We start from the raw sequence: 27,924 nt of genomic DNA on the forward strand, positions 1-27,924 counted from the left end.
CTGGAGATGTTTTTCAAGGAAATATGTATTAGATATTAAATGTTTTTAGTGTTTCATAATTTATATATATATATATATATATATATATATATATATATATATATATATATATATATGTATGTGTGTGTGTGTGTGTGTATGTGTGTGTATATAAATATATATATGTGTGTGTGTGTGTGTGTGTGTGTGTGTGTATAATATAAATATATATATATATATATATAAACATGTATTTTATCAAAGTCCCTTTCAAGCAAGTTTTTGGAGATATTTCACTCAGCGGCCATCTTTGAAACACCTCTTGGGCAGCCAAATCAGTCATGCAAGTACAGCTTCTATCTCTTTGAATTGGGAAATTCTCCAATGCTGTTCACCACGATTACAATTAATCGTGATCACCAATTAATTCTGACAACAACTGTCTCATAAATGTTGTTTCTAAACACTCAAATCATGTTAGCTTGACGGCAGCTGCAGTGATGCAATGACGATTGACGACTGGCTCTTATATCCAGAATACACCATTATCCCGCCATAACTTTCTCCAATTCATAGTAATACGAGTGCACCGTCTTTGTATACCTAAAGTCTTAACTTGTATGTAGCTAGTTATTGCCGTGTAGCTTGTTTGTATAATAGTTTCTCTACAGCGTTTTCAGCTAAGTTTGAGCACATTTTGTGTGTAACTTATACATATATTACAATACATTTGTCCAGCCTGTTTTAACCAACGAAAACTATATGTATAAATAAATATAAAATGCTACTGAATAATTACCTTATATATGAATATTTACATGGTAGCTACTCCAACCCTTTTCTGATAAAACATGGTGCCGGTACTAAGTGAAAATTTCTTTAAATGTATTCTAGGCTGAAGGCTACTTAAAATGTTTGTCCTTTCTTGAATGATGCATTGAGGCAGTTTGATATGATCGACACCTGTTAAAGGCCTTAAGTTAAGGCAACCTTGCACTGAAATACCTGTCCTTTTTCAAAAAGTGTCCTCCCATGCTGCCTCAAAACAGTTTGACAAGTCATACTGACGACACCTTTCCTCTTCATTCATCTCACTGTGAAGTGGTGATTGCTGGTCTAGAAACAGCGGTGTAGCACCGCAGCAAGTCGTCTCACCCCGACCCGTAATTTAACTGCGGACGGGTGGGTGTTGGGGGCCAGCGGCATGCAGTGGCCTCTCTGATCGGCTTGTCTTCATTCCCCTCACACCACCAAGGGAAAAGCAAGTCTGTGATAAAGTGCTGTCATTTGCTGCTGCCAATCACTGTTCACCTTTCTATACACACCTCTTCAGGCCCTGAGATTTCTCTTGCTCTTCAGTGTTTATGCACTGAAAGTGATTGGTGCAATTTGTTTGAGCTGCTTCAAAATAATGAATAATTACTGCGTTATAATCTAGGACACACAGTAAACCGCTCAAGACAGAACTAGATTTTTGCCTTTTCTGAAAAAATGTGAGTGATCTTTGCCCATGCAAAGCTTTTCAACACATTCTATGTGTCAGACAAATTTCCTGGGCATTTCTATGCAGTTGCTAGTGTGTTCTGGGTGGTTACTAGTCGTGTAAAGCCACCTTTATTTATATAGCGCTTTATACAATACAGATTGCAAACAGAGTTAATTTCGGCTATACAGCAGCTCTAAAAGAAAATGGTGTCATTGTTCAGCTGAAATCAGTTCAGTGTTGATTCAATTTTGTTTTAAAGAACATCAATTATTAAATTAGTAAATTTTATCTATAAAGTAGTTCTGCAGAAAACAGTGACGTCATCGCCAAGCTGAGTTCAGATATCTAATAGTGTCAGTGCAGTCAAATCAATAATATTGTTGAATATGAAGGTTGTTGCTTACTGGACTGAGTGAAAAGCTGTATTTGTTTTATTGTTATTCAGCAGGAGTGTTATTTTAGTATTATTATACTATTATTGTATAATACTACGGAGCCCCTAAGGGACATGGTGAAGGAAAAAAATATGTGATGGAAGAAAAAATGCTTCTCTTGCAAATGTTTTGCTTTCCCCCAAGAAACTTTGCATTCCCTCGCAAAAAAATATTGTGTTCCGCTGAGAAACTCCGCCGAAAAACATTTTGCAAGTGAATGCAAAGTTTCTCGGGGGAACGAAAAACATTTGCAAGAGAACTCAAAAGCATTGACTTTTTATTTTTCCTCCCATCTCATATTTCTTTCCCCACCTCTATGTCCCTTCAGGGTGAGTTGGTGTTAGGCATTTGATATTGTGTAACCATGTCTAACTGTGAGTGACTTCATATGTTTGTGTTTGGTTGCATTTGATAAAATTCTGAATTTGTAGTCGGCATCATATTAAATTATGTTGTGCTGTCAAAAAAATTGATATATTTCACTGTCGGCACAGAAAACACATTTTTAAAAGAGACCAGATCAGGAAACCGTCATTATTCAAGCACATCTTCATATAAATGTGCGGTGGTGGTGTTCTTCCTCTGGTTGATAAAGCACTACATGCTGAATATGACATTGAGTGTGTCATTCACATGTACTGTGCTGCATAGTTAACAGGTGCTTTACCTCGTGAGTGTTTATTTGAGAGGGAAGGTCAATGTCACTTCTGTGCCCTCCACCATAAAATCAGCCATGCATGCTGCTATAAATGGCTGATGAACAGCTCTGTGTGCAGGTCTGGCTGGTGTCTATCTGAGTGTAATCAAGGAAGGGAGTGTGGCCGTGGAGTCTCAGTGGAGTGCGATGGGCTGATGGAGTCGGAATTAAAAAAAAAAGAGGATGGACGGTGTCATGGAGCGACACCGAGTCACTTGACAGGAAGGTGAAGAGGTGAAGACACACAAGGAGAGACATTTTCTGAAGAAAAGGTGAGTGGTTGCCAGGGTGATGCTCTGCAGTTGCTAAAGTGTTCTGAATTTTTTTTTAACATGTTGCTATGTGGTTGCTAGGGATGGTTGCTTACTGAACCAAGTCAAAAGGGCACATCCTCAAGTTTCTATGATGTTCTGGCCTCTAGATAGATGTGTGTAAGATGATAGATAGATGATCATAGATAGATGGCTCGGTGTAACTTGCATTTCAGTGCAAGTCTGTGGGGGTTTTTTGTGTTTTTTTTAGGTTTGCCTATTTTATCATCCGCCAAGCCTGATTGCTGTCATATTGTGAATTGTCATAATGAAAAGCCATAGTGATGCTTGCCTTAGCCAACAAAATACTGAGCATTTTCCAAAGAAAAAAAAGATGAAAATATCATCTTTATCATCGTGTGTAATATCTACTGTTATTCCCAATTTCAGGGGTTTTTTTGTTGTTGTTTTTTAAACCTGTGATTTCCAGCTTACTATACAATTACACAGATAGAGGGAAGCTGCAGCATTATAATTTACACCACCATGCCGCAATTACCATCCTCTTCTTGTTTTGATTGTGGGTATTTGTCTGTGTAAAGGTAAATCTCTCACCATACACTGTCAGAAGTACACCTTACATGGGAATCACATGCAAATGCTGAATATGACTGCAGATCAATTGGTCCATTCATCAACAGCAGGTAGTGTTTACTTAGACACCGCCGAGGATGCAGTCCTCAGGATCACAGTAATTACTCATTGTCAGCTCTCAGCAAGGTGATTAGCACCAAGAAACAATGGCCCTGCTTTTCAGTTTATCCCTTGAGGAAGCCTATTGTTCCTCAGGAGGGACAGTGTTCCCAGAATGACAGTGATAAATAGTACGGCACTGACATTATCGTCATCCAGATCTCCTAAAAGTCTTGTGTGCTGCTGTCCTTCAAGAAAGTGTCACCTCATGCTGGATGGGTTTTGATCCAAAGTTGCTTAAAATAGTTTTTTTTCTAAATTTTCTTCTAAATTGTCATTGAATCTTAGTCTCTAACCAACCAATACAAACAAATGGCTTATCCCCTTAAATGTCACATTTCAAGTTTCAGGAGTTGAATAATGTGGAGTAGCTGTTGGTATTTGGATATACTAGCATGCACTGGTGAAGAAAGATAATTTCTTAGATTATTTGTATGAATAATAAAAAAAAAGAAGATGACTATGTGTCCCCCTTTACGTTAACCACATTACAAGCTATTTGTAACTGCACCAATAATGCATTGTGATTGGATCGCTGAAAATGCATTTGCGATTTTAATTGCCCTTACAATTTCATATAATGGAATCTCCTTTCTCTCCTCAAAGAAAGTGCTTTAAAACTTTTTTCTCTTTTCATCCACTTCCAATCATTATTCATTTATTTGACATGACATGTTGAATCCGTCAGTGTTTTACAAATTCTGTAAATGATGGAAATGTGTCAGTTAACAGAACCTCTCAGCTAATATGTAAAATGGAGATTTGCATTTTGTGGGGATGAGTGCAATCTGATCTCTATCCAATTACAATAGACATTGGAATGAAGGTGTAAAATGCATTCTGCAAAAAAAACAAAAAAAAACAACGTACCAGGTACATAGGGGTGTAAAGGTAAGAGGTCGCCACCATTTGGAATATTTTCCATTTGCTAGTTAAGTTTAGATTGTCTGACCTGGTTGACAGTCTGAATCATACTAATCTGAGGAACAGAGTATGAATCAGTGATAACCAAATGCAATGAGGAAAATTCTGAATTATGTTCAAAAAAAGTTTATAAATTCAGCATTTCTATCAAGCTTTTACTACAAAATAATACCAAGTAACCTTTAAAAATTGATCATTAAAAATCTCACTCTGAATTGCAATCTGTTGTTTATTCAGAAATACAAACCAATTTAATTTTAAGATTGTCTTTTTCACTTTCAATGACAAACCTGGCTGATTGTACATACATATGGCCCCTAGGTGGCGATATAGTCTTCTGGGTGATTAACCTAGTGCTTCTCTCTCTGGCTCTCTCTTTCTCCCTCCGTTTTAATGGTCTGGCAGAGATAATGTGAGAATTACAGCTAATCTGTGTTTATTCCCATGTGACAATCACATTGTGTGCCTGTTCATTATTCACTGTGCCACAACATGCAGACATTGGAGTCCAACTCAATTACACCAGATAGTCATTTAGAGAGACCATTATTCCACACAACAGCATACATATGCACACAGCTGAAAGAACAAACCAAAATTGCATTTCTCGTTATCTTTTTATATGGGTTTATACCATATTCTTGATCATATCCTTTGATGGTAATTAATTAATATTCTTGCTCTTTTAGTGTGTGAATTATTGGGCAGCTGTCTCTTTAAAAGGCAGGACCGTGTGGTTACACCTCCACTCCCTCTCTCACTCTGTAGATGATGTCACTGTGGCTTCCCTTAGACCTTGGACAAATGATGTGGGTCTCTGTTTGGCGTTCCTCCTCTTTCCCACCTCCTCTCTCTCACTCTCTCTCCCCCACCTCAGTGTCTCCATCTCGCACTCCACTGCTCTCTTCATCAACAGAGGGACAGCAGCTGAGGAAACTTGATAGCACTCCATCCCCTTCTCTTCTCCTCTTCCCTTTTTCTTAATATCCCTCTTCTTCTCTCTATCCCTCTCTCATTCTCCAGCAGCGATGTAGTCCTTTCTCAAACTTTAACAGCTGTTTGGCAGTGAAGCCTTGACTGACATCCATCATTCCTGGACCTCTATGGATTCGTTGCCTGCTTCTTTTTGAGATCTTTCCAGAGTCGCCTCTCTTCATTCGTCTTGTGTTTACCTTGTCGCTTTGGTGTGTTTGGATCATGGCCATGAAGGAAACTATACTCCCTATCAGCGAGGTGTCAAGTCCGTACCCGGAGGTCGTGGAACTCAATGTGGGCGGCCAGGTGTATGTCACCAAGCGCTCCACTCTGGTCAGCATACCTGACACCACCCTTCACACCATGTTCACGCGGTGCAACCCGCACGAGTTGCCCCGCGACAGCAGAGGACGCTTCTTCATCGACCGCGATGGCTTCTTGTTCCGATACGTGCTGGACTTTCTACGGGACCGCCAGCTAGTGCTACCTGATCACTTCCCGGAGCGGGAACGTCTTCAACGAGAGGCCGAGCACTTCCAGTTGGGGGAACTTCTGAGACTTCTGAGCCCGCGTGTAGCCAAGCAAGGCTCGCTCAACGACGAAGGCTGCCAGAGTGACATTGAGGAAAGTTCACAGAGTAGCGAGTTGGTGACTCGAACTGGAAACAGCGCCACCAACTATGCAACTTCCTCTTCCACCCTGGACAAGAGGTCAGGGTTCATTACGATTGGTTATCGGGGATCCTACACGATGGTGAGGGATAACCAAGCCGATGCTAAGTTTAGGCGAGTGGCACGGATCATGGTCTGTGGGCGTATCGCTTTGGCGAAGGAGGTGTTCGGGGACACTCTAAATGAAAGTCGGGATCCTGACCGTCCACCAGAGAAATACACCTCGCGCTTCTACCTGAAGTTCACCTACCTTGAGCAAGCGTTCGACAGATTGAGCGAGGCTGGGTTCCAGATGGTGGCCTGCAACTCAACCGGAACAGCTGCGTTTGTTAACCAGTACAGAGACGACAAGATTTGGAGCAGCTATACCGAGTACATTTTCTTCAGTAAGTGACAGAGCAGCTCTTGCAAACCTGCCTGCGCTGCACTCTAATTTCCTTTTCATGTATCCGAGTATTCCCAACCTTATTCCCAAGAGATAGAAGGACATATTTCACAGCTCAGTCCTCAGCCCTCACCCCCCAACCACCAAAAAAAAAAAAAGGAAAACATGCACTTCATTTTATGTGTGCATGCAAGAATGCATGTTTTAAATTTTTTTTAAATCATACCTTTGTAAAAACAGGTGTGACTTGGGTGCATTTCTCTTTCTGCTCACGGCATGCGAAGTAAATCTAAGTGTACTTGAAGATAAATTTGAAGTACTTGGCATCTTTGCACAGTTTGTTTATTATTGCAGGGTCGTCAAGAAGGAATGATTCCAGTCTTTTGCATGGCTTCATTTTAATCAAATTTCCAAGAATTTTTTTAAAGCTATTTAGGTTTGACAGATATTGACCCTGTCATTTTTATTTTTTTTTATTTTTTTACTGCAGCAAGAAAGATAACGGCTTTAAAATCAAGTATACTTGATGACCCCCAGGTTGGGAAATCTCTCTTTCTTTTCTTTCCCACTCTTTCCTTCTCTTTCGCTGCTCATCTGCAATCCGCACTCTGCAATCCAATGTCGTTCCTTTAGCTTGTCTCACAATCACATGCTTTTTTCTCTCTCTCGCTCTCTTTCAAACACCTAACTACCCATACACACACTCTTTCTCCTGCTCGCTCCTCTTCAAAATGTAGCGACTTTGATGCTGTAATTCATTGCAGTTCATGTAAATGTGTGTCATAACTGGGACAGCAAGAGCCTTGGGCCTCAAGTACTGAATAGAGAGGATAGTACACACTATGAAATCCCACGCACCACTTGTGTCCAATCATAAAGAAGCCAAGCAGATCAAAGCTTCCTCATTAGCCAATGTAAATCAGAGTTGGATTAAATGATTGCTGATTAGTTCATTCTTATTGGCCACCTCAGGTTTGTCATTCTTAAGTTGTACGGACAAGCGCTAATCCACTGCAGGCTGATGCTTTCACACTGCAGTAGCTGCGAGTTCACTTTTACAAGGTCTTAACATGCAGGGCAGTCTCTCACTGAGCTGATGTGATTGTGGTCGGGCCAAATCGCTGGCAAGCTGGTTTGATTGATTTGTGATTGATTGGTAGCTGATTAATGGTGTTTGTTTTAAAAACGGTCTTTTATTGAATTTGTACGGTCCTTAAAACTGCTTGAAACATTTAAGCATGTTGTAGCGGGTTTTGTGCTTGTGCACATTTAAGCTGAGATAAGGCAAAGCTGCGTGGACAGGTAGAGAAGTGTGAAAACACGGTGATAAGGAAAAGGACCGTCTAGGTAGGAGGAAGAAAAATCTCACTTTGGTAGACTTAAGCGAGGTAATGGAACTTCAAGAGCTAATCCTACCGCTGCATGTCGCAGATAATGAGGCTGTGTGTGTGAGAGAGAGAGAGAGAGTGAGTGAGTGAGTGAGTGAGTGAATGAATGAATGAGTGAATGAGTGAATGAATGAATGAATGAATGAATGAATGAATGAATGAATGAATGAATGAATGAGTGAGTCTTTCAATGTGTGTCCGGTTAGGATTTAAGTTAATGTCTAGATGTCCTAGACGAGATGTCCACTCTGTGAAGCCGCCATATACTTTATTTAAGGTTTAAAGGTGATGTGTGTCAGTATTTCAATGTTAAATACATTATCCTGCTCCAGCTTAATATAAAGACACTGCAGGAGACACATTTCCAATATTTAAGTGGGTTTTTTCAGTGACCAATTCTTAAATTCTTAAACTTACATTCACTCCCCTCTCATCTTGAATATATGGTTACATTATTATACAGAGACAAATATAAGCAATAGTTTCTTAGACTTGAGTTGCTTGAGCACTTCAGAAGCGCTGAGAAGCTGTTGTAGTCAATATGGTGGATTGTCCTCCAAATCAATGGGTGGCAGTGTGGAGAAAATATCAGTTGAATCAGCTAGAAACACAAGTGAAAAGTATAGTTTGCTGAACCAGAGACTGGCTGCGTCCAAAGTAGGGCTGCACGATTTGGGGAAAATGTCATATTGCGATAATTGAGGTCAATATGCGATTGCGATTTGCGATACAATAAACAAATGGTTTCATGAGTCAACTTGCTTGGTTCTCAAGGAAAATAAATGCACACACAGATTAGTGATAATCTGCCTAAAGAAAAAAGTTCTTTAGTCAAGAGCAGTGAGTGTTTTTCTCTGTTCCCTTTGTTCTTTGATTAACTTTAGCGACAGTGTGAAAAAGTATGCTCTAGTATGAACGTGTGTAGTATGAATGTAATCTGGACGTACTACTGTAATACTGTTTTTCACCTGCTATATAATAGGGAAGTATGCGATTTTGGATGCAGCCATTGAGTGGTGTAAGTATGACATCACTTTGTAGGCCAAAACGCAGAAGCGAGTTAGCATTTTAGCACTTCCGGTTCTATCGTCCTGAGGTCAATGGGTTTTTTGAATGGGGTTTTGGTTAAGTGGCTGTGGTGAAAACAAGCTCAAGACACTTTCACGTTTTATTCTACGACATAAAATACATCAATATTACCCCACTCTGGATGGTGTCTTGAAAAAGAGGTTGCTAACAAGTGGCTAAATGGGACTACAGAGGCTGTCGGGGGCATCCCAGTAAACAATTACCGTCTTTCAACGTTGAAAATAAGTCAGTCCGCCTTGGACTGGTTTACGACGTGATTTCAACTAAGTAGTTTCGGCCGGACTGTTTGACTACATGTTTTCAACTGATCATCAAAGACAGGATAAGTCTGTTATAAATGCTCAAATAACGGAGAAAAACAAACTACCAAACCATGTTCATTATTATCTCAAATAAATTTAAAGAGTTTTACATACTCCATCAAGACGTTGAAGATCGACCTGTTTTCAACGTTGAAAAGTCGTAATTAGACGTTGAAGAGTTACGTCTATTCAATGTCTAATAGACGACTTTCTGCTGCTTTTTTTTAGATAAAAACTGAAAGAGTTGTCGGAAGCTTAGTGATGGTGACGTTGAATTCGTGGGACCGTGCTGTAGTTCGTTTATGGTCTACCTTTAGCTTTTTACTCCTGGCGACTGCATTTAGGCTTCAAAATTCATAAAAGTTGTGTTCATCTGTGATAATTATCTTGATAGACAAAACGTGCAAGTATCATAAACTTTTGTTGATCACAGAGCTTGTTTTTAGTGATAATCAAAAAGCCTATGGGGAAATCCTTGTATCACGTGTGCCTTGATAACCAATCACGTTACAGCCTTGACGTCACTGAATTTCGTTCAGAGTTGTGCAACAGTCAGTCGATGTTTGCGGACACCATAGAAATTAATGAGAAGTGCCATAACCTCCTACCTGTCGCGCAATTGTTTGTGACTTCTCTTATAAAACAGCATTTTTTTTTTCAATGTAAATTAATTTAGTTTATTCAGCGTAGTGAAGCCTCTCTTCCATTGAGATCCTTTTTTCAAAAGACCTCTGAGCTCCTTCCCTGAGTAGCGAAGCGTTAGCAGGCATTTAGCTTTTTTCGGCTAAGATTGCAGGCTTTGCCTTCAAGTGACTTTAGCTGAACTTTACTTTTACGCTTCTTTACTTCATGTATAATATTGTTCATTGGGGACTAAACAACAAAAACACCAGTCATCTAGTATCCAGACTGACTGTGTATCTCTAGTATACTATACTAAACTGTGCACAAGAACTTAAACCTTATTGATTTTTAGGACTTTGAGACTTTATAGGTTGACTTATGTTAAAAATCATTTATAACTGCAATTACATGCACATTTAGAAAAACGCATTAATTTTATCATCAAACTTTAGTGTGTATAGATAGATAGATAGATAGATAGATTTTTATTTCAAATGTATTTAGTATAGCAATGGAGAAAGTGTGCCTTTCTCTCTCTGTCTATCTGTCTCTCTTTTTAAATTTTGGACACACTCCTGTCAGTTTATAATTTGCGTATATGATTGCAGAGGGAGAAGTGATGGAGAGCCAGAGGAAAGAAGGCGAGAAGTAATAAGTGAGAGAGAATGAGGGTGAGGGGGTGGAACGGTCACCAGCGGTCCCGACTGTAGCGGGGCTGTCGTTCAAGCTTAGCGTGATGTGTGTCCGCCCCGCAGGAGCATCAACGTCGGCTCCTTATCTCTGTCTGGATGCTAATCACAGCTCTGGAGTCTCCGATGAAGGACGCGGACATGCATCAACGTGCCAGAGGGGCTTACAGTACAATGGTTGCTAGTTAACAATATAGCAGACCCCCCACCATTATACATGAGTCTAACACTTGTCATGCAGGGACAATAACACATGATTAGTAATATTTACACAGATAAGCGTCACTTTTATATTATTGCTCATAGTTGGGGATTTGAACAACCCATTAACCATACACTCTCAGAAAAAAAGGTACAAAAGCTGTCACTGTGGCGATACCTTTTCAAAAGGTACATCTTTGTACCTAAAGAGTGCATATAAGTCCCTCAAAGGTACATATTGGTACCAAACGTGTACATATTAGTACTTAAATGGTACATATGGCACAAATGGCACAGCTTTTGTACCTTTTTTTCTGAGAGTGTAAGTATTAATCTTTGGTGTATAACTTGTTGAGGAGAGGAGTACTCTTACTTTACTAAATGATCAGACTTAAGATTTGTACTTATTTTACTCTTAGACTTTCATTAAACAAGGGTCCAGAGTCATATATTCAGACCAGAAAATTATAGAGACTTATTTTTTACAAAATAGTGTATATGAAGAGTTCAGATGTAAAAGCCTCTAAGTGCCATCTGAAATTTTCTTCTAGAATGATCATTTTTATAAAGCTTGTATATTTAAGTTAAGTAATTTCACTTAAATGACAATTAATAGGTAATTTGCATTGCCATTTAAGTGAAATTATTGAACTTAAATATACGAGCTGGATAAAAATGATCAATGATGAAATTTTCAGATGGCACTTAGAGGCTTTTGCATCTGTACTCTTCATATATAAATAAAATGGTTTTTACTTGTTGGGTATAGAAAAGTTGTTTCAGAGGACCATGAATATGTAAGAAAGTAAACTGTCGATTTTGATTTCAAGTTCACTTTAAGTAAAAGACTTATACTGTGTTTGTGGACTCACACTGGTACGATTGTGATGATCCATGGTTTAATATAGACCAGCGTTCAGATTAGCTGTGGGCTGAATTTGATCATGCATGTTTGCGCTTGTCAGTATGTTTAAGTGTGGGTGTGTTGTGAATGTGTGTGTGTGTGTGTTTCTCCACACATCCTAATTCGCTGCTGTTGTGATGCGAGTGTGCGGGTGGTTCACACTCTGTCGAAGGACAAATCAAACCTCTGATTGCATGCCATGATGGCCTTAACTCACTCAGAGGACACAAATAAATCTCTGTCATCTGTCTGCCGTCGATCTCTTGGTGTCCTCCAAACCTCTGGATGAAGGAACTAAAGCCAGTCACTCTTCCCATGAACCGCTGCACTCAAGCAAAGTAAACAAGCTCGAAAGAAAATTGCTTGGTCTGTTTTCATCTTTCTCTTTGAGTTTTCATTATGGCCAAACTCCCCAGGCCGTCAAAACAAACTGAAATGTAAAATTTTCTTCTGAGTCTTGTAATCTGGTGCCTCCGCACAGGAAATTGTGGAAAATGTTGTAATTTTGACAGTGTTGTGGATGCTGAGTTACATCTCAGGCTCAGACTGGCATCCATGGATGTTTTTTTAAAACTCAGAACAGCGTAACATGGTTAGATCAATGCCTTGTCTGTGTTAGTGAGGGAAGCAAAGAAAAGGGAGAATGAGCAGGTCAAGGTTGAGTGTATGGATCTGACACGCATGAATATTTATGCAAATCGATTCACATGTTCAGCAATTATTAACAAGAGTTTAAACAGAGATTGTGAGAGACATATACAGTGAAACCAGAGATGGATCCAATAACCAGGGACGTATCTTTACATTCTGGCGCTCAACATCTCCATAACACGTTTGTAGCCTGAAGTGCATGAACAGGCCGCAGACATTTGACGCTTAAATGGTTAGTCACCCATTCTGTCATTTTTTTTGTATTCCACAGAAGAAATAACCACATGAGAGTGAGTAAATGACAGAATATTCATTTTTGGGGTACTATTATCTGTTCGCCCATAGGGAAACGGTATAACAAGCGATTACTCATGTAAGGAAGGAATCTAGATATGAGACACATAAAAAATTTGCACAGTGAATTTATCTTAATCTTTTTAATCTTTCAGTTGTCTCTCCAAAAGCAACGAGACTACACTTTAAAAAAAAAAGCAAATGGAGGGTTTTGCTTGAGTCTCTTGCAGCTTAGGTTTTTTCTCCTGAGACACACGTATGTTTCTTCTCTGTTGTTTTAGAGGAGATCTAAACAATATCTCTCAGTGTGCAAAGACAGCGAAGGTAAGAGTTTGCAATATAAACTCAAATATTTTTCATTCAGTTCTTTAGAGACCAAATGATCTGAGCTAGGTTATCTACATTTAAAGTATTATGTATTCCTATAGTAATTGTCTTATTTCTTTTGTCTATGTCTTTTTATTTCTTCTATGGAATTTTAGGTTTAGGTTTTTTTTCCTATCTATCCATTCCAACTCATCCATTACAAAATCTTAAGTTTTCACACAATTTATATTTGTGCACTAAAGTAATTTCACACACTTATGCCTATACCTTTAGATCTTAAGGTCATGAAAACATAAAATCACTGTGCACATTTTTTTTATGTCTCTTAACTAGATTGCTTCCGTACATGATTAATCGCTTATGATATACCATTGCTCACTTACAGTAATAGGTTGATTTGGATAAATTCATCTGCCAAATAAATAAATAAATGTAAATGTGAACTTGTCAAACAGACTTGTCTTACAAAGTAATCATTCATAATCCCAATCCTGATGTTCACATTTAAAAACCATTTAAAAAAACAGCAGTCACAATGTCCGTCTTGATTTATAGGTAAATAATATAATGTAATTAGAAACCAAGAAAGCTTACCAAAGCTCCATTACGGCCGCTCGTTTGTCTTTGTCACAGCACAGGGTTGTTGTGGTGTGTAAACACTGATGATGTTCTGTCGGTGTGTTTGGATGGTTTGAATGGTTTGTCACATTATGTAAACAAATTACTGCTGGGGATGAGAGATTACACTCACTAAATAACTTGAGTATGAATTCATACTGTGAAAGGATGACAAAAGTAAGGAGAACAATAGCTGCATTTTCATTATCAGGATGAGAGTTGTCACATCTTTTTATGGGTTCAAGAGCTCAGCGCTGAAATCCTATTGTAATTATTAGGATTTTTGGTTACACTTTATTTTACAGTACGTGTACTTACAGTGTAATTACCCAAGAAATGACTGGTAATAAAAGGTAAGTAGGGTTAAGGGTAGGTTTAGAGGTTGGTTCAGGGTTAGTAACTAGTTATAACCCAGTTATTGTAATTGCTATAATAAGTACATAGTATGTAAATGCAGAATAGGACTGTAAAATAAAGTGATAAAAGTGATCGGGCAGGCCAAAACCGTAAGTCGTAAAGGCTTGAAACTTTGAAACCTATACAGGGAGTCCAGCAATTTGAGACTATTTTGTCTTCTCCAATATAATTTCATTTATTGTATTATTTCCAGGTTTAAATTAGATTCAATGTGTTTTCAGACTTTCGGACCCCAATGTATGAATACTTAAACATTTAATATGTGAAAATGCCAGCAAACACTGTTTTAAATTGCCTCAAATCGAAGCATCACTAAGGGTCATCCCAATCGGCCTGACGATGGCGCTACAGTGATCAAAAGTATGAAATCACACAGAACTCCTAAACAGTTAAAACTAGTCCTATAGGTTTTTCACCCAAAACGTTCGAAGTAGGTATGGCCACTTTTCCTAAAATGGCTATTACTCTTGAACGGAATGAGATCATTTCACCAGACTCGACACCAATGTACGGGCTTAGTCTGTCTGTGGTCACGTGAAAAAGGACGAAGCGACTGGCCACTTGGTGGCATAAAAAATAAAAAATAAAAAAAAACGAAAACTGCTATAGCTATGCAACAATCATTCTGATTGACTTGAAAACTGATATGTGGTGTCTTGGTACAAGGTTCCGTGAATGTTTATGAGGACATTAGCGTATCTCGATAAACACGGTGGTCGCCGGACAATGAAGTTTGAGCACCTGTCGGACAAGGTTAATGGAGGCCAATCAGAATGAAACTCGCTAGGCCAGTTTGACTCATGGCCCTAGAAGAAATCGACCACCAGGTGGCGCTAACGAGTTTTATGCCTCACGTTAAGTTTCACACATATGATATTCATATCATATGTTAGATCTCCTCATTCTGAACCAATTTGGCTCAAGAACTACTGCTGTCAATCAAATTGTTCGTTAAATATTTGTGATTATTTTAAAAACCTACTTTTACGAACAAGTCTGTTTAGGTCTTGACTCTTTAGGTCAATAATTATAAAAAAATTAATTAATTACTTTACCCTTTGGACAGCTATAACAGGGTCCTTTAAAAATGGGCTCAGGAAAATATACCCTAAAGCCTATAAATCCTTAACAAAAATGCAAAACTTCACGACATAAGGTGAGCATATGCAACTTATGATTCTAAACAAGCATGCAGACTTTTATGGAGATCGGACCATAGCTGGCGCTATAACTGTTAAAAAGCAACTATATATTAAAGCAACACTATGTAGCTTTTCAACCTTCATAATATATTTCCAAGACCCTTGTGATGGTGCATCAACTTACAATAGGTTGAATGACACGTCTGCCATAGCCTGACGGGGTCTGTATCGCTTTTACTGGCACTATGTAACTTCGGGGTTCGGGTAGTAACCCGAGCACAAAAAGAACTACAAAATTCGACTGCTTTACGGCATACGTCACTTCCCCCACCACTTCCTCAAATTTGGACGTGAGAGGCCAACCAGCATTTGTTTTACGGCTTTCGTGCGTATGTTTTTGTCATGGTCAAAGCAGCAACGGACAAAAAAAAGCCTATGTCTAAACGGCGTGTACAAGTTTGGTAGGGGCTACATTCTTGCAAGTAAATAATACATGATTAGACTGACAAAATTATCTTTAAGGCTAAGTAGCCTAATGACTGCAGGCTGATAGTCATGTTTGTTTATTTATTTTTCTGGTGAAAGTGTCTTGCCTCAGGCTATAATGCAAATCGATTTTTCAACTTTGCAGATTCATCTATGGTAGCTTGATATTATAATATTGACGATGGCTATTACTATACCACACAAACATTGAATTGAATTAGCATTCTGTAAAACAGTAGCCAATAGGCTACTATAATGATGCTGGCTTGTAAACGTGAGCTATGCGATCTTTTGCCGTTTGTAAAAAATAAAACCCATGAAATTATATTCATATGACATGCTGAAATATATGCCACTGTACCTGGGATGAAGACATTTCACACGCAACGCAGGCAGTCTGCCCAAGACGTGAGAACTCCTTCTGCAGAGTTCGGGGTGCTTGTCAACAAATGCACGTGTATCCCCTGGTGTTACCATGACAGATTTTACGACCGCAGTAGAAGACAATACTGTTTCCCAACTGTAGGGGGACCCCGAGAGCAAAAGCTACTTGGTGTTGCTTTAAAGCAGAACTTGGTAACTTTTTTAACTTAATAAAACTGTCTAGAAATCATTTGGATGGTTAAACAACCTGTTCTGGTGATATTGGTGACTTTCCCCGCTCCCCCCAGTGTTCCCAGGCGGAAAACCAACCTTGCAACTTGGGGACTACCGTCCCGGCAAGATAGAAATTGGAAGTCTCGTGAGAAGCGAGAACGAGCGCGAAACACGAATTGCTTTTCCGGCGATTCGACATAAACATACACGCATGTATGATGTATTACCCGCCTCGGTAGACATAGCTCCACACGATACAGTTGGCTTGCTCCGATCATAACAAACGCACATGAGCAGCGGTAGAGAGGGGGAGGAGGCCGCCGCAAGTGAGTTTATTACGACAGTGTTGGGAAATATACGCCCCACAGCTGTAGGGGGAGCTCGTGGGGAAAACATGCGACAACAAAAGGGAAAATCAGCGAAGAAGTGACTAGAGTTGCCGAGTTCTGCTTTAAATTACCTGGATTGGCTGTAAATAGTCTTTTCCATCTATGATCTTGGTGGTTACAGACTTGTTAAAGAAAACATTATGCCTTTTTATGCATGTGCTTTAAAGGCCTTAAAGCACTTGAACCCCGATAATTGCTGTTTGCAGCTTATTGTTGTTCTTATCTTTATTGCTTGCTTTATTGGTTTTATTGTGTTGCTCTAAGAACTATGGAAGCCCTTTTCTGCCTCAAAGTAAAAAAATATATATATAAAACTGTGACTTTATATGTCACCATTATGTCTTTTATATATCACAATTTTAACTATTTCTGTGTAATTGATTTCTCGTAATTGCGCTTTTCTGTTTTATAAATATCAAGATATTTATATCTTCATATTCCACAACTGTGACTTTTTTTGTTGTAGGGTAGAGTGGGGGAAAACGCCCCCCTGGGGTAAAACGCCCCCCACCTGTTTTTCCCAAAATAACCACTAAAAGTAGTCAAGATACATTTTTACTGTTGCTATGCACTACGTTGATAACGGGGATATACAAATCTCTATGGAGAAGCTGACACCAGCGACACATTTGAAGAGAAGAGGATTACAGGGTAAATGCTATAATTTTCAGATATTAGTAAATAAGTGTTTAAGAGAATATTGTTCTGCAGGATATCGCAGTGATGTATGATAGATGAATAGTGAAGTCTGTAGTTTGAGATCATATATTATTTATAAGGAATATAATTATATTTTAAAAATTAAGCATTTTTTTAAAAACTCATAGCTTGTGGGGTAAAACGCCCCCTACGCTGAGGGGTAAAACGCCCCCCCTGGGGGCATAGTTTCTCTATCATAATTACCATAATAAAATATTTCTGTCTATCAAATCCTTTGTTTTACACTTAATGCAGTATAACTAGGTGGTAAAATCTAAATATTTGAACAAAACATGAAAAAATTACCTCAAGTGAGCATTAACTAGCTAGCTTGCTAGCAAAGTTAGCTCACTGATGGAAGGTAGTTAAATTTGGCTATTTTGGACATTGCTGAAATAAATATTAATATATATACATGTTGATACATTACTTGCCTTTTACCTTTAGAGATTAAAAACTATTGTATGTTAATTTTGCTGTTGATCTATGAAGCAAACTGGTTGGTAAGAAAGGGGGCATTTTACCCCACCTTGGAGGGCGTTTTACCCCACCGCTGGGGCAAAACGCCCCCTTTGTACAAAAAGATTTTCAGTGAAAATACTAATTAATTATGAAGGCTGAGCAATTTTAATATTTGGTGAATAACTCCTGCCATAGTCACTCAAAACCGGGATGGCAATTCTAGTCACATTTATGTTTTGTTTCACTGTAATGTCACATTTTCCTTAAGGGGGGCGTTTTCCCCCACTCTACCCTAATTGTGACTCTCATAATTATGACTGTATTTCTTGAAGTTGCAACTTTATATTTTATAATTGGACTTTACATCCTAATAATTTTTATTTAGTTTCTCATAACTGCCAATTTATTTGAAGTAACTGTGACTTATTTATCATAATTGCAATGTATATTTCACAATGTATATTTTTTATTTTAAATTACATTTAAATTGTATCTCTCATTAACATTACATTTTTTACTCTGAGACTAAATCAGGCTTCCATAGAAAATAAAATTCCAGTAAAGTTTTTACAGTTCAGACCTCTGAACCTACAGATAACTGTGACTTTCATCTAGCAGTTTCAGAAAACCCACTCAAGTTTCATCTATCTGCTGGTGAACTTATAAAAGCTCTCTCTATTTCTAATCCTCAGGGTGAATAAGAATATTCAGAATGAAAGAAATGGAAAAAGAAAGCTCTTTGACACAATGCAGATGATAAGGTACACCCTGCTGCCCTGCAGGTGATGAACTGTGTTCTTCTCTCAATGGAGGAGCCATAAATGGCCTAAAAAGAACATTGTGCCGTAAAATTCAGCGCTTTCTTAATATATAGTAGGTTTTTCTCACAGTGTGTGTCTAGTAATTCTGCTGTACTTCAGAACTGAGTTATGATGATATTTCTGCATTATGATGTTATTAGGTGCATGATCCGGAGCACTACGGCTTTAGAAACTGTGTACTGTAAGTAAGGAGAAAATACATTTTATTCGGCACGCACACTGAATGAGTGTTGATCATAGGTGTTGATTCATTCTTCTTCTTCCAAAAAAAAGATTTTTAACACAGACAAAAATTGTTTTTAACATTTTTTTTTTTTTTTATCATAATGCTGGAATTTTATTAAAGAAAATATTTTACCACAATGCATCATGCCTAAAAATTTTGCTTTTTTTCTACTTTATTTACTGATTATTTCACATTTAACAGCCACTTAATAAAAACAGCACACAGAATATCCACCTTGATTTATAGGCATAATATAATGTAATAAGAAACTGAGAAAAATCAGCAAAGCTCCATTACAGCTCCTTTGGAAGCATTGATATTTAATTCTGATTATGTAAAAATCTTGATATTTATGTCTTGTTTATATTATATTTCTGCACAACAAAAGTAATGAATGTTTTCCAGACAGGTTTTTCATGCACTTCCCCTTGTTATTGCTCGGACAAAATATTTTTCCACTATGCATCATGCCTAACAATAATGCACAGCCTTTTGTACTTTACATTCGTGCGGTTCATAGGGATGCAGGTTCGTGTCATGTCCTGATCTCATTCCCCACATCCTCTACTTTCCTGTCTACCTCTACTACCCTTTCAATTATAGGCATAGCCCATAAATTACAATGAGGAAAAAAGGTTTTATAATAAAGGCAGCCGAGCTCCTCCCGCTGGTTCTAATTAACAGAACAGAGATAAGAAGCACCGCCTCTCTTTCAACCCACTGGCTAAATTGTAAAAAGCTTCTGGGCAGCAATAAATTTGCTCAATTGAAGTCATTTGGGAAAGAAAAGGAACCTCACACAGAAAAAAGGACAGTCTGCGCCTACCGTTTAGCTCTAATCTGTTTTGTATGTCCACTCCATGAAACATTCACAATCACTTCTGTGGTAAGAATGTAAAAACTTTCTCAAACCGATAATGGAATGTCATTCCAGTGGAAGTTACTGCTGCAAATCTCACAAAGGAACATTTTCCCTTGGGATAGAAGATATGGCAGGACCATCACTCATTTATCTGACTACCGCAGGCCGTTATCTCGTCTCTAAGTAAAGAAGAACCAGGCTGCTGAAACATATGTAATGCTTTCCACTAGATAGGGCCGCACTATCTTTTTCCCTGGAAATGCTCAATCGTTGTATGTTCTTGCCAAGGTGAAGAATGAGATGGAGAGAATCTGCTGCTCCTGCTGTGTATTACTGACTCAACCAGGCCTTGACTTGTTTTGAGTAGTTTGTGTAATTTTGCTAGCTGTCGAAGGAGGTATCAGGTATGCAAGGTACAATTTTGCACAGATATTGATCTAAAAAATAAAAATAAATAAATAATTATATATATATCTGCGATAATTTTATTTTAACATGTTTAAACCTGTTTGAAATCTAGTCTTGTATGCACACTGTCTTGTCAGTTGAGAGAGCAGTAATGAAATGGCTAGAGAGTGAAAGTGCAAAAAAACAGTAAATAAAAAACATCAAACTGCTCTGCACATTTCCCCAAGCACAGTCTCATCTATGTTTTTCTTTTTACTCCCTATTCTCTGTGAATCTGTATAAACACGGCTGCAAGCTCTTTGACATGTCAAGAATAAACTCCTCTGTTTCTGTGTGCATGAGTTTGCGTGAGAATGAATTCTGGAATTGTAGCTTCCATCGAGGGTGGCGTTGTTTTGAATTGTGTGCGCTCCGACATGCCACAAAACAAGCCACTGTGAGTCTGAGAGTGATGAGTTTCTGTCTTGTAGAGTGTTTCTACAGATTTGAGTGTTTGCTGGCATTTTCACATATTAAATGTTTAAGTATTCATACATTGGGGTCCGAAAGTCTGAAAACGCATTGAATCTAATTTAAACCTGGAAATAATACAATAAATTAAAATATATTGGAGAAGACAAAATGGTCTCAAATTGCTGGACTCCCTGTATATGTTGGTAAATTATTCAATTAGGGTTTTCACGGTACTAAATTTCAGTATTCGGCATCAATACAGTCACATTTTGTGGTTCTCACTCTAGGTAACAAGAATGGTAGGGCAGAACCTGATTACGCAGTTACCTGACTAACGCAATTAGTGAGACAACAATATACCACCACTTGCTCCACACACATAGTCTTAGTTTTTTTCCAGTTTTCTTTTCAAGAGAAGCCATGATCAAAATTAACGTTTTTGTTTGCTAGCCACCATTTCTATACCGCATGTAAATGCAGCTGCACATCACTGAATGTGTCGCGGATTGATGATATAATACTCCGGTTGAGTCTTCTTGGTTATGTCCGTTTTTAACGCATTTTGACTGCCGTGCAGTGCAATAATCCTGAAGGATTATTAGGAACACCTGTTCAATTTCTCATTGAAAAGGGAAAAACATCCAGTATGCGGCAGTCCTGTGGGCGAAAATGCCTTGTTGATGCTAGAGGTCAGAGGAGAATGGGCCGACTGATTCAAGCTGATAGAAGAGCAACTTTGACTGAAATAACCACTCGTTACAACCGAGGTATGCAGCAAAGCATTTGTGAAGCCACAACACGCACAACCTTGAGGCGGATGGGCTACAACAGCAGAAGACCCCACCAGGTACCACTCATCTCCACTACAAATAGGAAAAAGAGGCTACAATTTGCACGAGCTCACCAAAATTGGACAGTTGAAGACTGGTTGAAAATGTTGCCTGGTCTGATGAGTCTCGATTTCTGTTGAGACATTCAGATGGTAGAGTCAGAATTTGGCGTAAACAGAATGAGAACATGGATCCATCATGCCTTGTTACCACTGTGCAGGCTGGTGGTGGTGGTGTAATGGTGTGGGGGATGTTTTCTTGGCACACTTTAGGCTCCTTAGTGCCAATTGGGCATCGTTTAAATGCCACGGCCTACCTGAGCATTGTTTCTGACTATGTCCATCCCTTTATGACCACCATGTACCCATCCTCTGATGGCTACTTCCAGCAGGATAATGCACCATGTCACAAAGTTCGAATCATTTCAAATTGGTTTCTTGAACATGACAATGAGTTCACTGTACTAAAATGGCCCCCACAGTCACCAGATCTCAACCCAATAGAGCATCTTTGGGATGTGGTGGAACGGGAGCTTCGTGCCCTGGATGTGCATCCCACAAATCTCCATCAACTGCAAGATGCTATCCTATCAATATGGGCCAACATTTCTAAAGAATGCTTTCAGCACCTTGTTGAATCAATGCCACATAGAATTAAGGCAGTTCTGAAGGCGAAAGGGGGTCAAACACAGTATTAGTATGGTGTTCCTAATAATCCTTTAGGTGAGTGTATAAATAGAAACCTTTGACGCCCAGAGAGTGCTCAAACAAACACGAACAAGCAGTGTTTATTAGCGGGTACCAAATATATCCGGTACTCTGTACTACCAGTACTGCAGAAATGCTTAATTTTTTCTCTTTTTTTTTTTTTTGGTAACGGTAGTACCGATACGTTTGACAACACTAAATGTAATATTGTATATATGTTATAAATGATTTTTTTAAAATCTGTTCATTTTATGAAACAGAGTTGAAAAAAAAAATGTTTGCTTTATTTTGTATCTTGCATTCTGAGTTTACTTGATAACAATGGCTGTTTGATCAAAATGATAGAACCTCTGATAAAATGATAAATTATTCATGATAAATTCCAAGATATATATTGAATGAGATATTGATTATTTTATAGCTCTGTTGCCAAACTCAAACAGGCAAGGGAGTGTCTGCTATGGAGTGTTTGCACTATTATACCAGACAATTATACCAGACATCCCCAACAGCAATTTCAAAGTCCTTCTGTTTCATTTCTTTACTTTCATTAATTGTTGATAGTAAATTTGCTTTACAGACTCTGCAATGTTGTCCAGATGGCTGTCAATTAAATTTGAGTCCTTGTAAATTCCCCCTTCATTTCTGTGCGAAGTCATGGGGACGGATCAGATGGATGAGTTGTGTTTCCTGTTTTTCATCTTTCTTGTTTCAGTCTTGCTTGAAGCTGGCATTAACTGATGCTGGCTGCAATCCTTACAATAAGAAAAATGATGAGGTAATATTTAATGGTTTTGAAAAAGTTAATTTAAATCGGTTTATTGTGGGAACAAGGCATAATATGCCTCATATGCATAATATATATTACTATTAGTCAAAACTGTTGTATCCACAGCGGCTTAGAGAGATGAAAAACGCTTTTGAATGTGTGTTTCAAACTTTCTCTAGCACTGAATCTAATGTAGTGAATTTTGTGGTGAAATCAGCAGAATTCTGTGGAATGTATTTCAGTATAGCAAAATGTTAAATAACATTGCTTGGTTTTGGGGATTTTTGTGTATTTCCATCAAGTGACATGAATTTGCACAAAAATATAGTTTGATTGTTTGATAGTTGAAGTTAATGACCATATTTATTCTGGTCTCTTCTCTACGTACAGTCATATGGTTATCTGCCATCTTTTTTATTATTTGCATTTAGCATTGTTTTTTCCCTGCTGACTGATCAGAACTTACAGGATCTGTGTGAGTGAACTCAAACTTCATCCTATTATATTCATTTCAGGCATTAGAGTCGTTGCAATGTCCTGTTATAAAAAGAAAGTGAAAACCAGACGCCATAGTTGTATTATTTACAGTTTGTTCCATCATGCTTAGCGAGGCAAATGAAACTGAAAAGCGTAAATCATGGGCATCTGTGTCAACCAAAATATCTCATCAGAAATAAACGCTTCTCTCCTTTGAGGTTTGCAAGAGAAAATGAGAGTAAATGTACAGAGAGGATGGAGAGATTTATATGACAGTGATTGTGGTGGAAAAATGAGCACACACAATATGTTTACAATGGTTTCATGCTAATTGTTTCCAGGACATGGTTTGGTCCCCAGAGACATTGCATGTGAGGACATCTGCTGCTTCTCAGTGCAGGTTATAATGTAAATTGTAGTGATGTTTGAAAGTACATTTGCATAGAGTTTTTTAATGGCGCATTAACTTTGTAGCTTATAAATGCATTCAAATTAATCTAAAGTATAGTGTGTGTCCGTGCAAAAGTCACTTCCATGAAGCTAGAATGTTTTGGATGGTTGCCAGGGTGTTACTAAGCAGTTTTTAAAGTGTTCTAAATGGTTTTTAGCCTGTTGCTATTTCAGGAGGTTGCTATGGCATTGTAAAGTTGGTTACAGTCCAATATGTAGTTTTAGAGGGTTGTTTAAATCCCTTATATCCCTTATTACTTTTACATAGTAAATGTGATAGTGATGTTTGCCTTGCCATTATAGTAGAATAAATTGAGCATTTTATTGCATGGAATTTTAATTACCATATATTTTGTCCCAGTCCCTCTAACATTATCAGCTTCACAATGACATCAAGATAAAGCACAATCTGTTTCCTGCTTCCAGTGGAACAGAGTCTGATTGGATCGTTTTATCATAGTCATCACGATTATATCATAACATACGCCAATCTATTGCATTATCACCACCTAAACATACTTTTATCTGTGTGAGTCATTCCTGAAGGTCACTTTCTGTAGTTCTCATGCCCTGCTGTTTGGCCTTGCAGCTGACGGCTAGACTCCTGTGATCTTGTGTTTCCCCAGTAGGATTATGGCCTTATTGAAATCCCTATCAGATTTTTGCTTCTTTTCAATCCTTTTCTATTCCTTCTGCAGAAATGCTTTGTGCATCTCAATGATATATCAGCCATGTGTTCAACTTGTCTGTTTTTTCCCCCTTGTCTCTCTCTCTCTTTCCAATAATCCATTCTCCCCAGGCAAAGGTCAGGGTGCGTTCAGTTGTGGCGGCCGGGTACCGGCGAAAAATGCTAAACAGATGCATACAGGGAGGGGTGGAGTTTCATTCCTCGAGTCTGAAATCTTCCAGCAATTGCTAAAAATTTGTCTGGCATCCCTGGAATGCTTTTACATTAGTCTCAGACTAATAAATGCAAATTTTCTGTGCGAGTAAACCTCACTCCCCTGATCTCAAATGGCGCTTTAGCAATCTTTAGCCTCCTTGTTAGAGCGCCAGCCTCTCACGCCGGACACCCGGGTTTGAAGCCCGCACAGAGCGGGGCGATTAGGAACCGGAGGGGTGACATTGGTGCCGTGACCCGGATGTGAGTGAGGTTAAGGGGGGTGAGTGTAACGGAGGCTAGCTAGTAAGAACTGTGCGAGTAAACCTCACTCCCCTGATCTCAGGAGGTGCTCTAGCAACTGATGCTAGAGAATGCGGTCTTTAGCCTTCTTGTTAGAGCACCCATGCCGAAGACCCAGGTTCGAGGCCCGCACAGAGAGGGGTAGAGTAGGATCCGGAGGGGTGACATCTATATATGTGATTTTCTTTCTTTTGTTTTTTGATTAACACAGACAGAAGCAGGTATATTAGGCTGCTGTCAAGTTAAGACAGAATGCACTGATCCAGTATACTGATACACATGCGTTTTCTCAACTGTTTGTGTTACTTAAGGCATAACCAACTGTTTAATTGAATACTCGCCAAGATGGGTATTTTGACATAATACTCTGTGTATTTGACCTTTTAGGCACAATAAGATCCGAGAAAGAACTCAATTCTGTTCACGTGAGCTGTTTGAGAAGCAGCTTTATGTACGAAAATCATCTCTCAGAGAGAGATTTCTGAATTGAATTCTCTTTCGCCCAGTAATTCAAGAATGCAACTTCACTCGACATATTGGAATAACTGTCCATTATGAGAGCTGAATGAGTCGTCAGAATCCTTCTAAAAACAAAGGATCCTTCTAAAGCGGTTCATGTCTCTGCCAGAGCTAATTGGTCTTTATTTCATGAGGGCAGAATGAGGGATAAACCTGTGTCTCTCTGCCAACAGCATTCTGACAGCTGAGAGGATAATTAACATTTTCTAGCAGTCATTATCCAACCTTACTGTGTGTGGTTTTTTACATTAGTTCTAGGAGCATTTGTTTAGTTTTTAATGATTATTATGTTATTTATATTTATTATGTTATTTATATGAGTGACGGAGTGACCGAGCGCTGGTTGTCATACTTTTTATTCCAATGAATATCCCTCAGAGTTTGTTTACTTTTGAAAGTCAGTTTCTGTATAGACAGAAGTCTTGGTTACAAAAATGAATTAAAATTATTTAAAAAAATATTAATAATAATACATGATGACCTATGTGGGGCAATTTATAAGACCAGTCACAGGTGAAGCGAATATCGTTGATCATCTCCTAACAAGACCACATATATTAGATGGGAGATTAGATGGTAAGCAAACAATCAGTTCTTGTAATCAACATGTTGGATGCAGGAGAAATGGGCAGGAATGAAGATCTGGGCAACTTTGACAAGGGCCAAATTTTTAGGGCAAGGCGACCGGACCAGAGCATCTCTGAAACGGCACGGCTTGTGTGTTGCTTTCGTTCAGCAGTGGTGAGAATTTACCAACTGTGGTCCGAAGAGAGACAAACCACAAACCGGTGAAAGGGTTTTTGGCGCCCAAGGCTCATTGATAGGCTATTTATTATTCGAATTGGCTGCCATACCAAATCACGCATACAGTATGCTTGCTTTTCTGTTTAAATAATAGGCTAGTTGTGGTTTGTGAACATATTCACTTTAATAACAAATAATTTACCGGGAGCATTTGTGCTGGGTTGTGTAGGTTGTTGCTAGGCAACACATAAATTGAAACTATTGCATGACATTCTATTTAACACTTTAAAGAGGAAGCTCATCTCATTGTAGCCTTAAAGGGGCATTCACACTAAACTTTATGTTCCATTGAATTCCATTCATATGCAAACGAATGTGTCAGACCGCAAACAATGTCCTATCACACTTGCAGTGTCCGAAGAAATTTTGCATGCAAGTCCGCGGCTTTTACCCTTTTACCCTATTCCATATTGTGCTATTCCAAATCCAGCGTGTTTGAAGATACTGGGTCTACTGGGTATGCTGGGTATACTTAAAATGAAAAATAATAGGTTTTAAATAAAGTTAGCGATTTCAAACTTAGAAGTTGCATTCTTGAATGCCGGAACTGTTTGTTATGGGTTTTAGTACTTTAACTTCCATTATTTGTAGGTCTGACCTCCATGTGTCACATCTCACTGCCTAGTTTGGAGATGTTTTATAATAGGACGTTTTCCCGCCTGTAGTGCCAGCACAGGTATCACCTCTTATTTAAGTGTTTTTATGCATTTCATTAACCCAATGACAATTTAATATAGACTGTATTTACTCAAAGGAGAGAAGCTATTACTGTTTTCCTTCGAGCCGCACATGCGCTAGACACACCAGTAAGAGCTAATCTGTGGATCTACATGTGTAATTGTTTTGTAAGAGAGATGGGAAGTGTGTGTGCATTTTGAAGCCATTCATTAGCCCGACTAGCTTGTTTGCTGGCGGCCCTGATGGTTATTGCTGTTGTAGAGATTATGAAGCAACAGGAGAAATAGGATGAGCAGACTGTTAAAATGCCTCCAACTCGCCACATGTGCCTTAATGATCAACTCACCATATGTTATTTAATAGCAGGATATTCTTTTTAAAACCATCCAATCACACAGAATGAGTTCACAAAGGCCGATGAAACCTGGAATGGCGAAAATTGGAGGACGTTCCGGAACGTTCCAGCACTCAAGCTAATTCAGAACGGCAGGAGAGTGTAGAGGTAACATCTGTTGGGTTTAATAAGGTCATGCTGAGCTCTCTACAGCTGCATCTGAGGCCCCTTGACCTCAGCTAATGGATACACTGCTGCTTCAGATACGCAGCTATGCAATTTACAGCATGAAGGTTGTATGTGGTCCTCTGACGGTCGATTATTGAGTGGGCTTACTCAACAATTTCAGGTTTTTAACATATCTTTGAAACTTAATTATCATTTAATTGTTTCCAAAGAAAATGTGAGTACTGTTATCCAGCTGATGTTCTGGGTGGTTGCATACAGGGCCACGTCAAAAGAGCCTCTCCTAAGGTTTTGTTCTGGTCTTTTTACCAGAAGAACTTTTTCTTATTATTAAACAAATCCTATCACCTAAAAAAGTCTAATCAATCACCTACTATAGTAAA

General features: G+C 38.6%; 1 protein-coding gene across 1 annotated transcript in view; it reads left to right on the forward strand.

Annotated features, from left to right (window-relative positions):
- The first annotated feature begins 5,420 nt into the window (after nt 1–5,420).
- The window catches only part of kctd8 (potassium channel tetramerization domain containing 8), a 29,504-nt gene continuing 7,000 nt past the window's right edge, over nt 5,421–27,924 (forward strand). The window contains exon 1 of the mRNA XM_084431217.1: nt 5,421–6,556. Within this exon, the coding sequence (XP_084287343.1) occupies nt 5,722–6,556 (835 nt within the window). The 5' untranslated portion in view covers nt 5,421–5,721. The remainder of the gene's footprint in view (nt 6,557–27,924) is intronic.

This window comes from Rutilus rutilus, assembly GCF_951802725.1.
Source record: "Rutilus rutilus genome assembly, chromosome: 14".
Lineage (NCBI taxonomy): Eukaryota > Metazoa > Chordata > Actinopteri > Cypriniformes > Leuciscidae > Rutilus > Rutilus rutilus.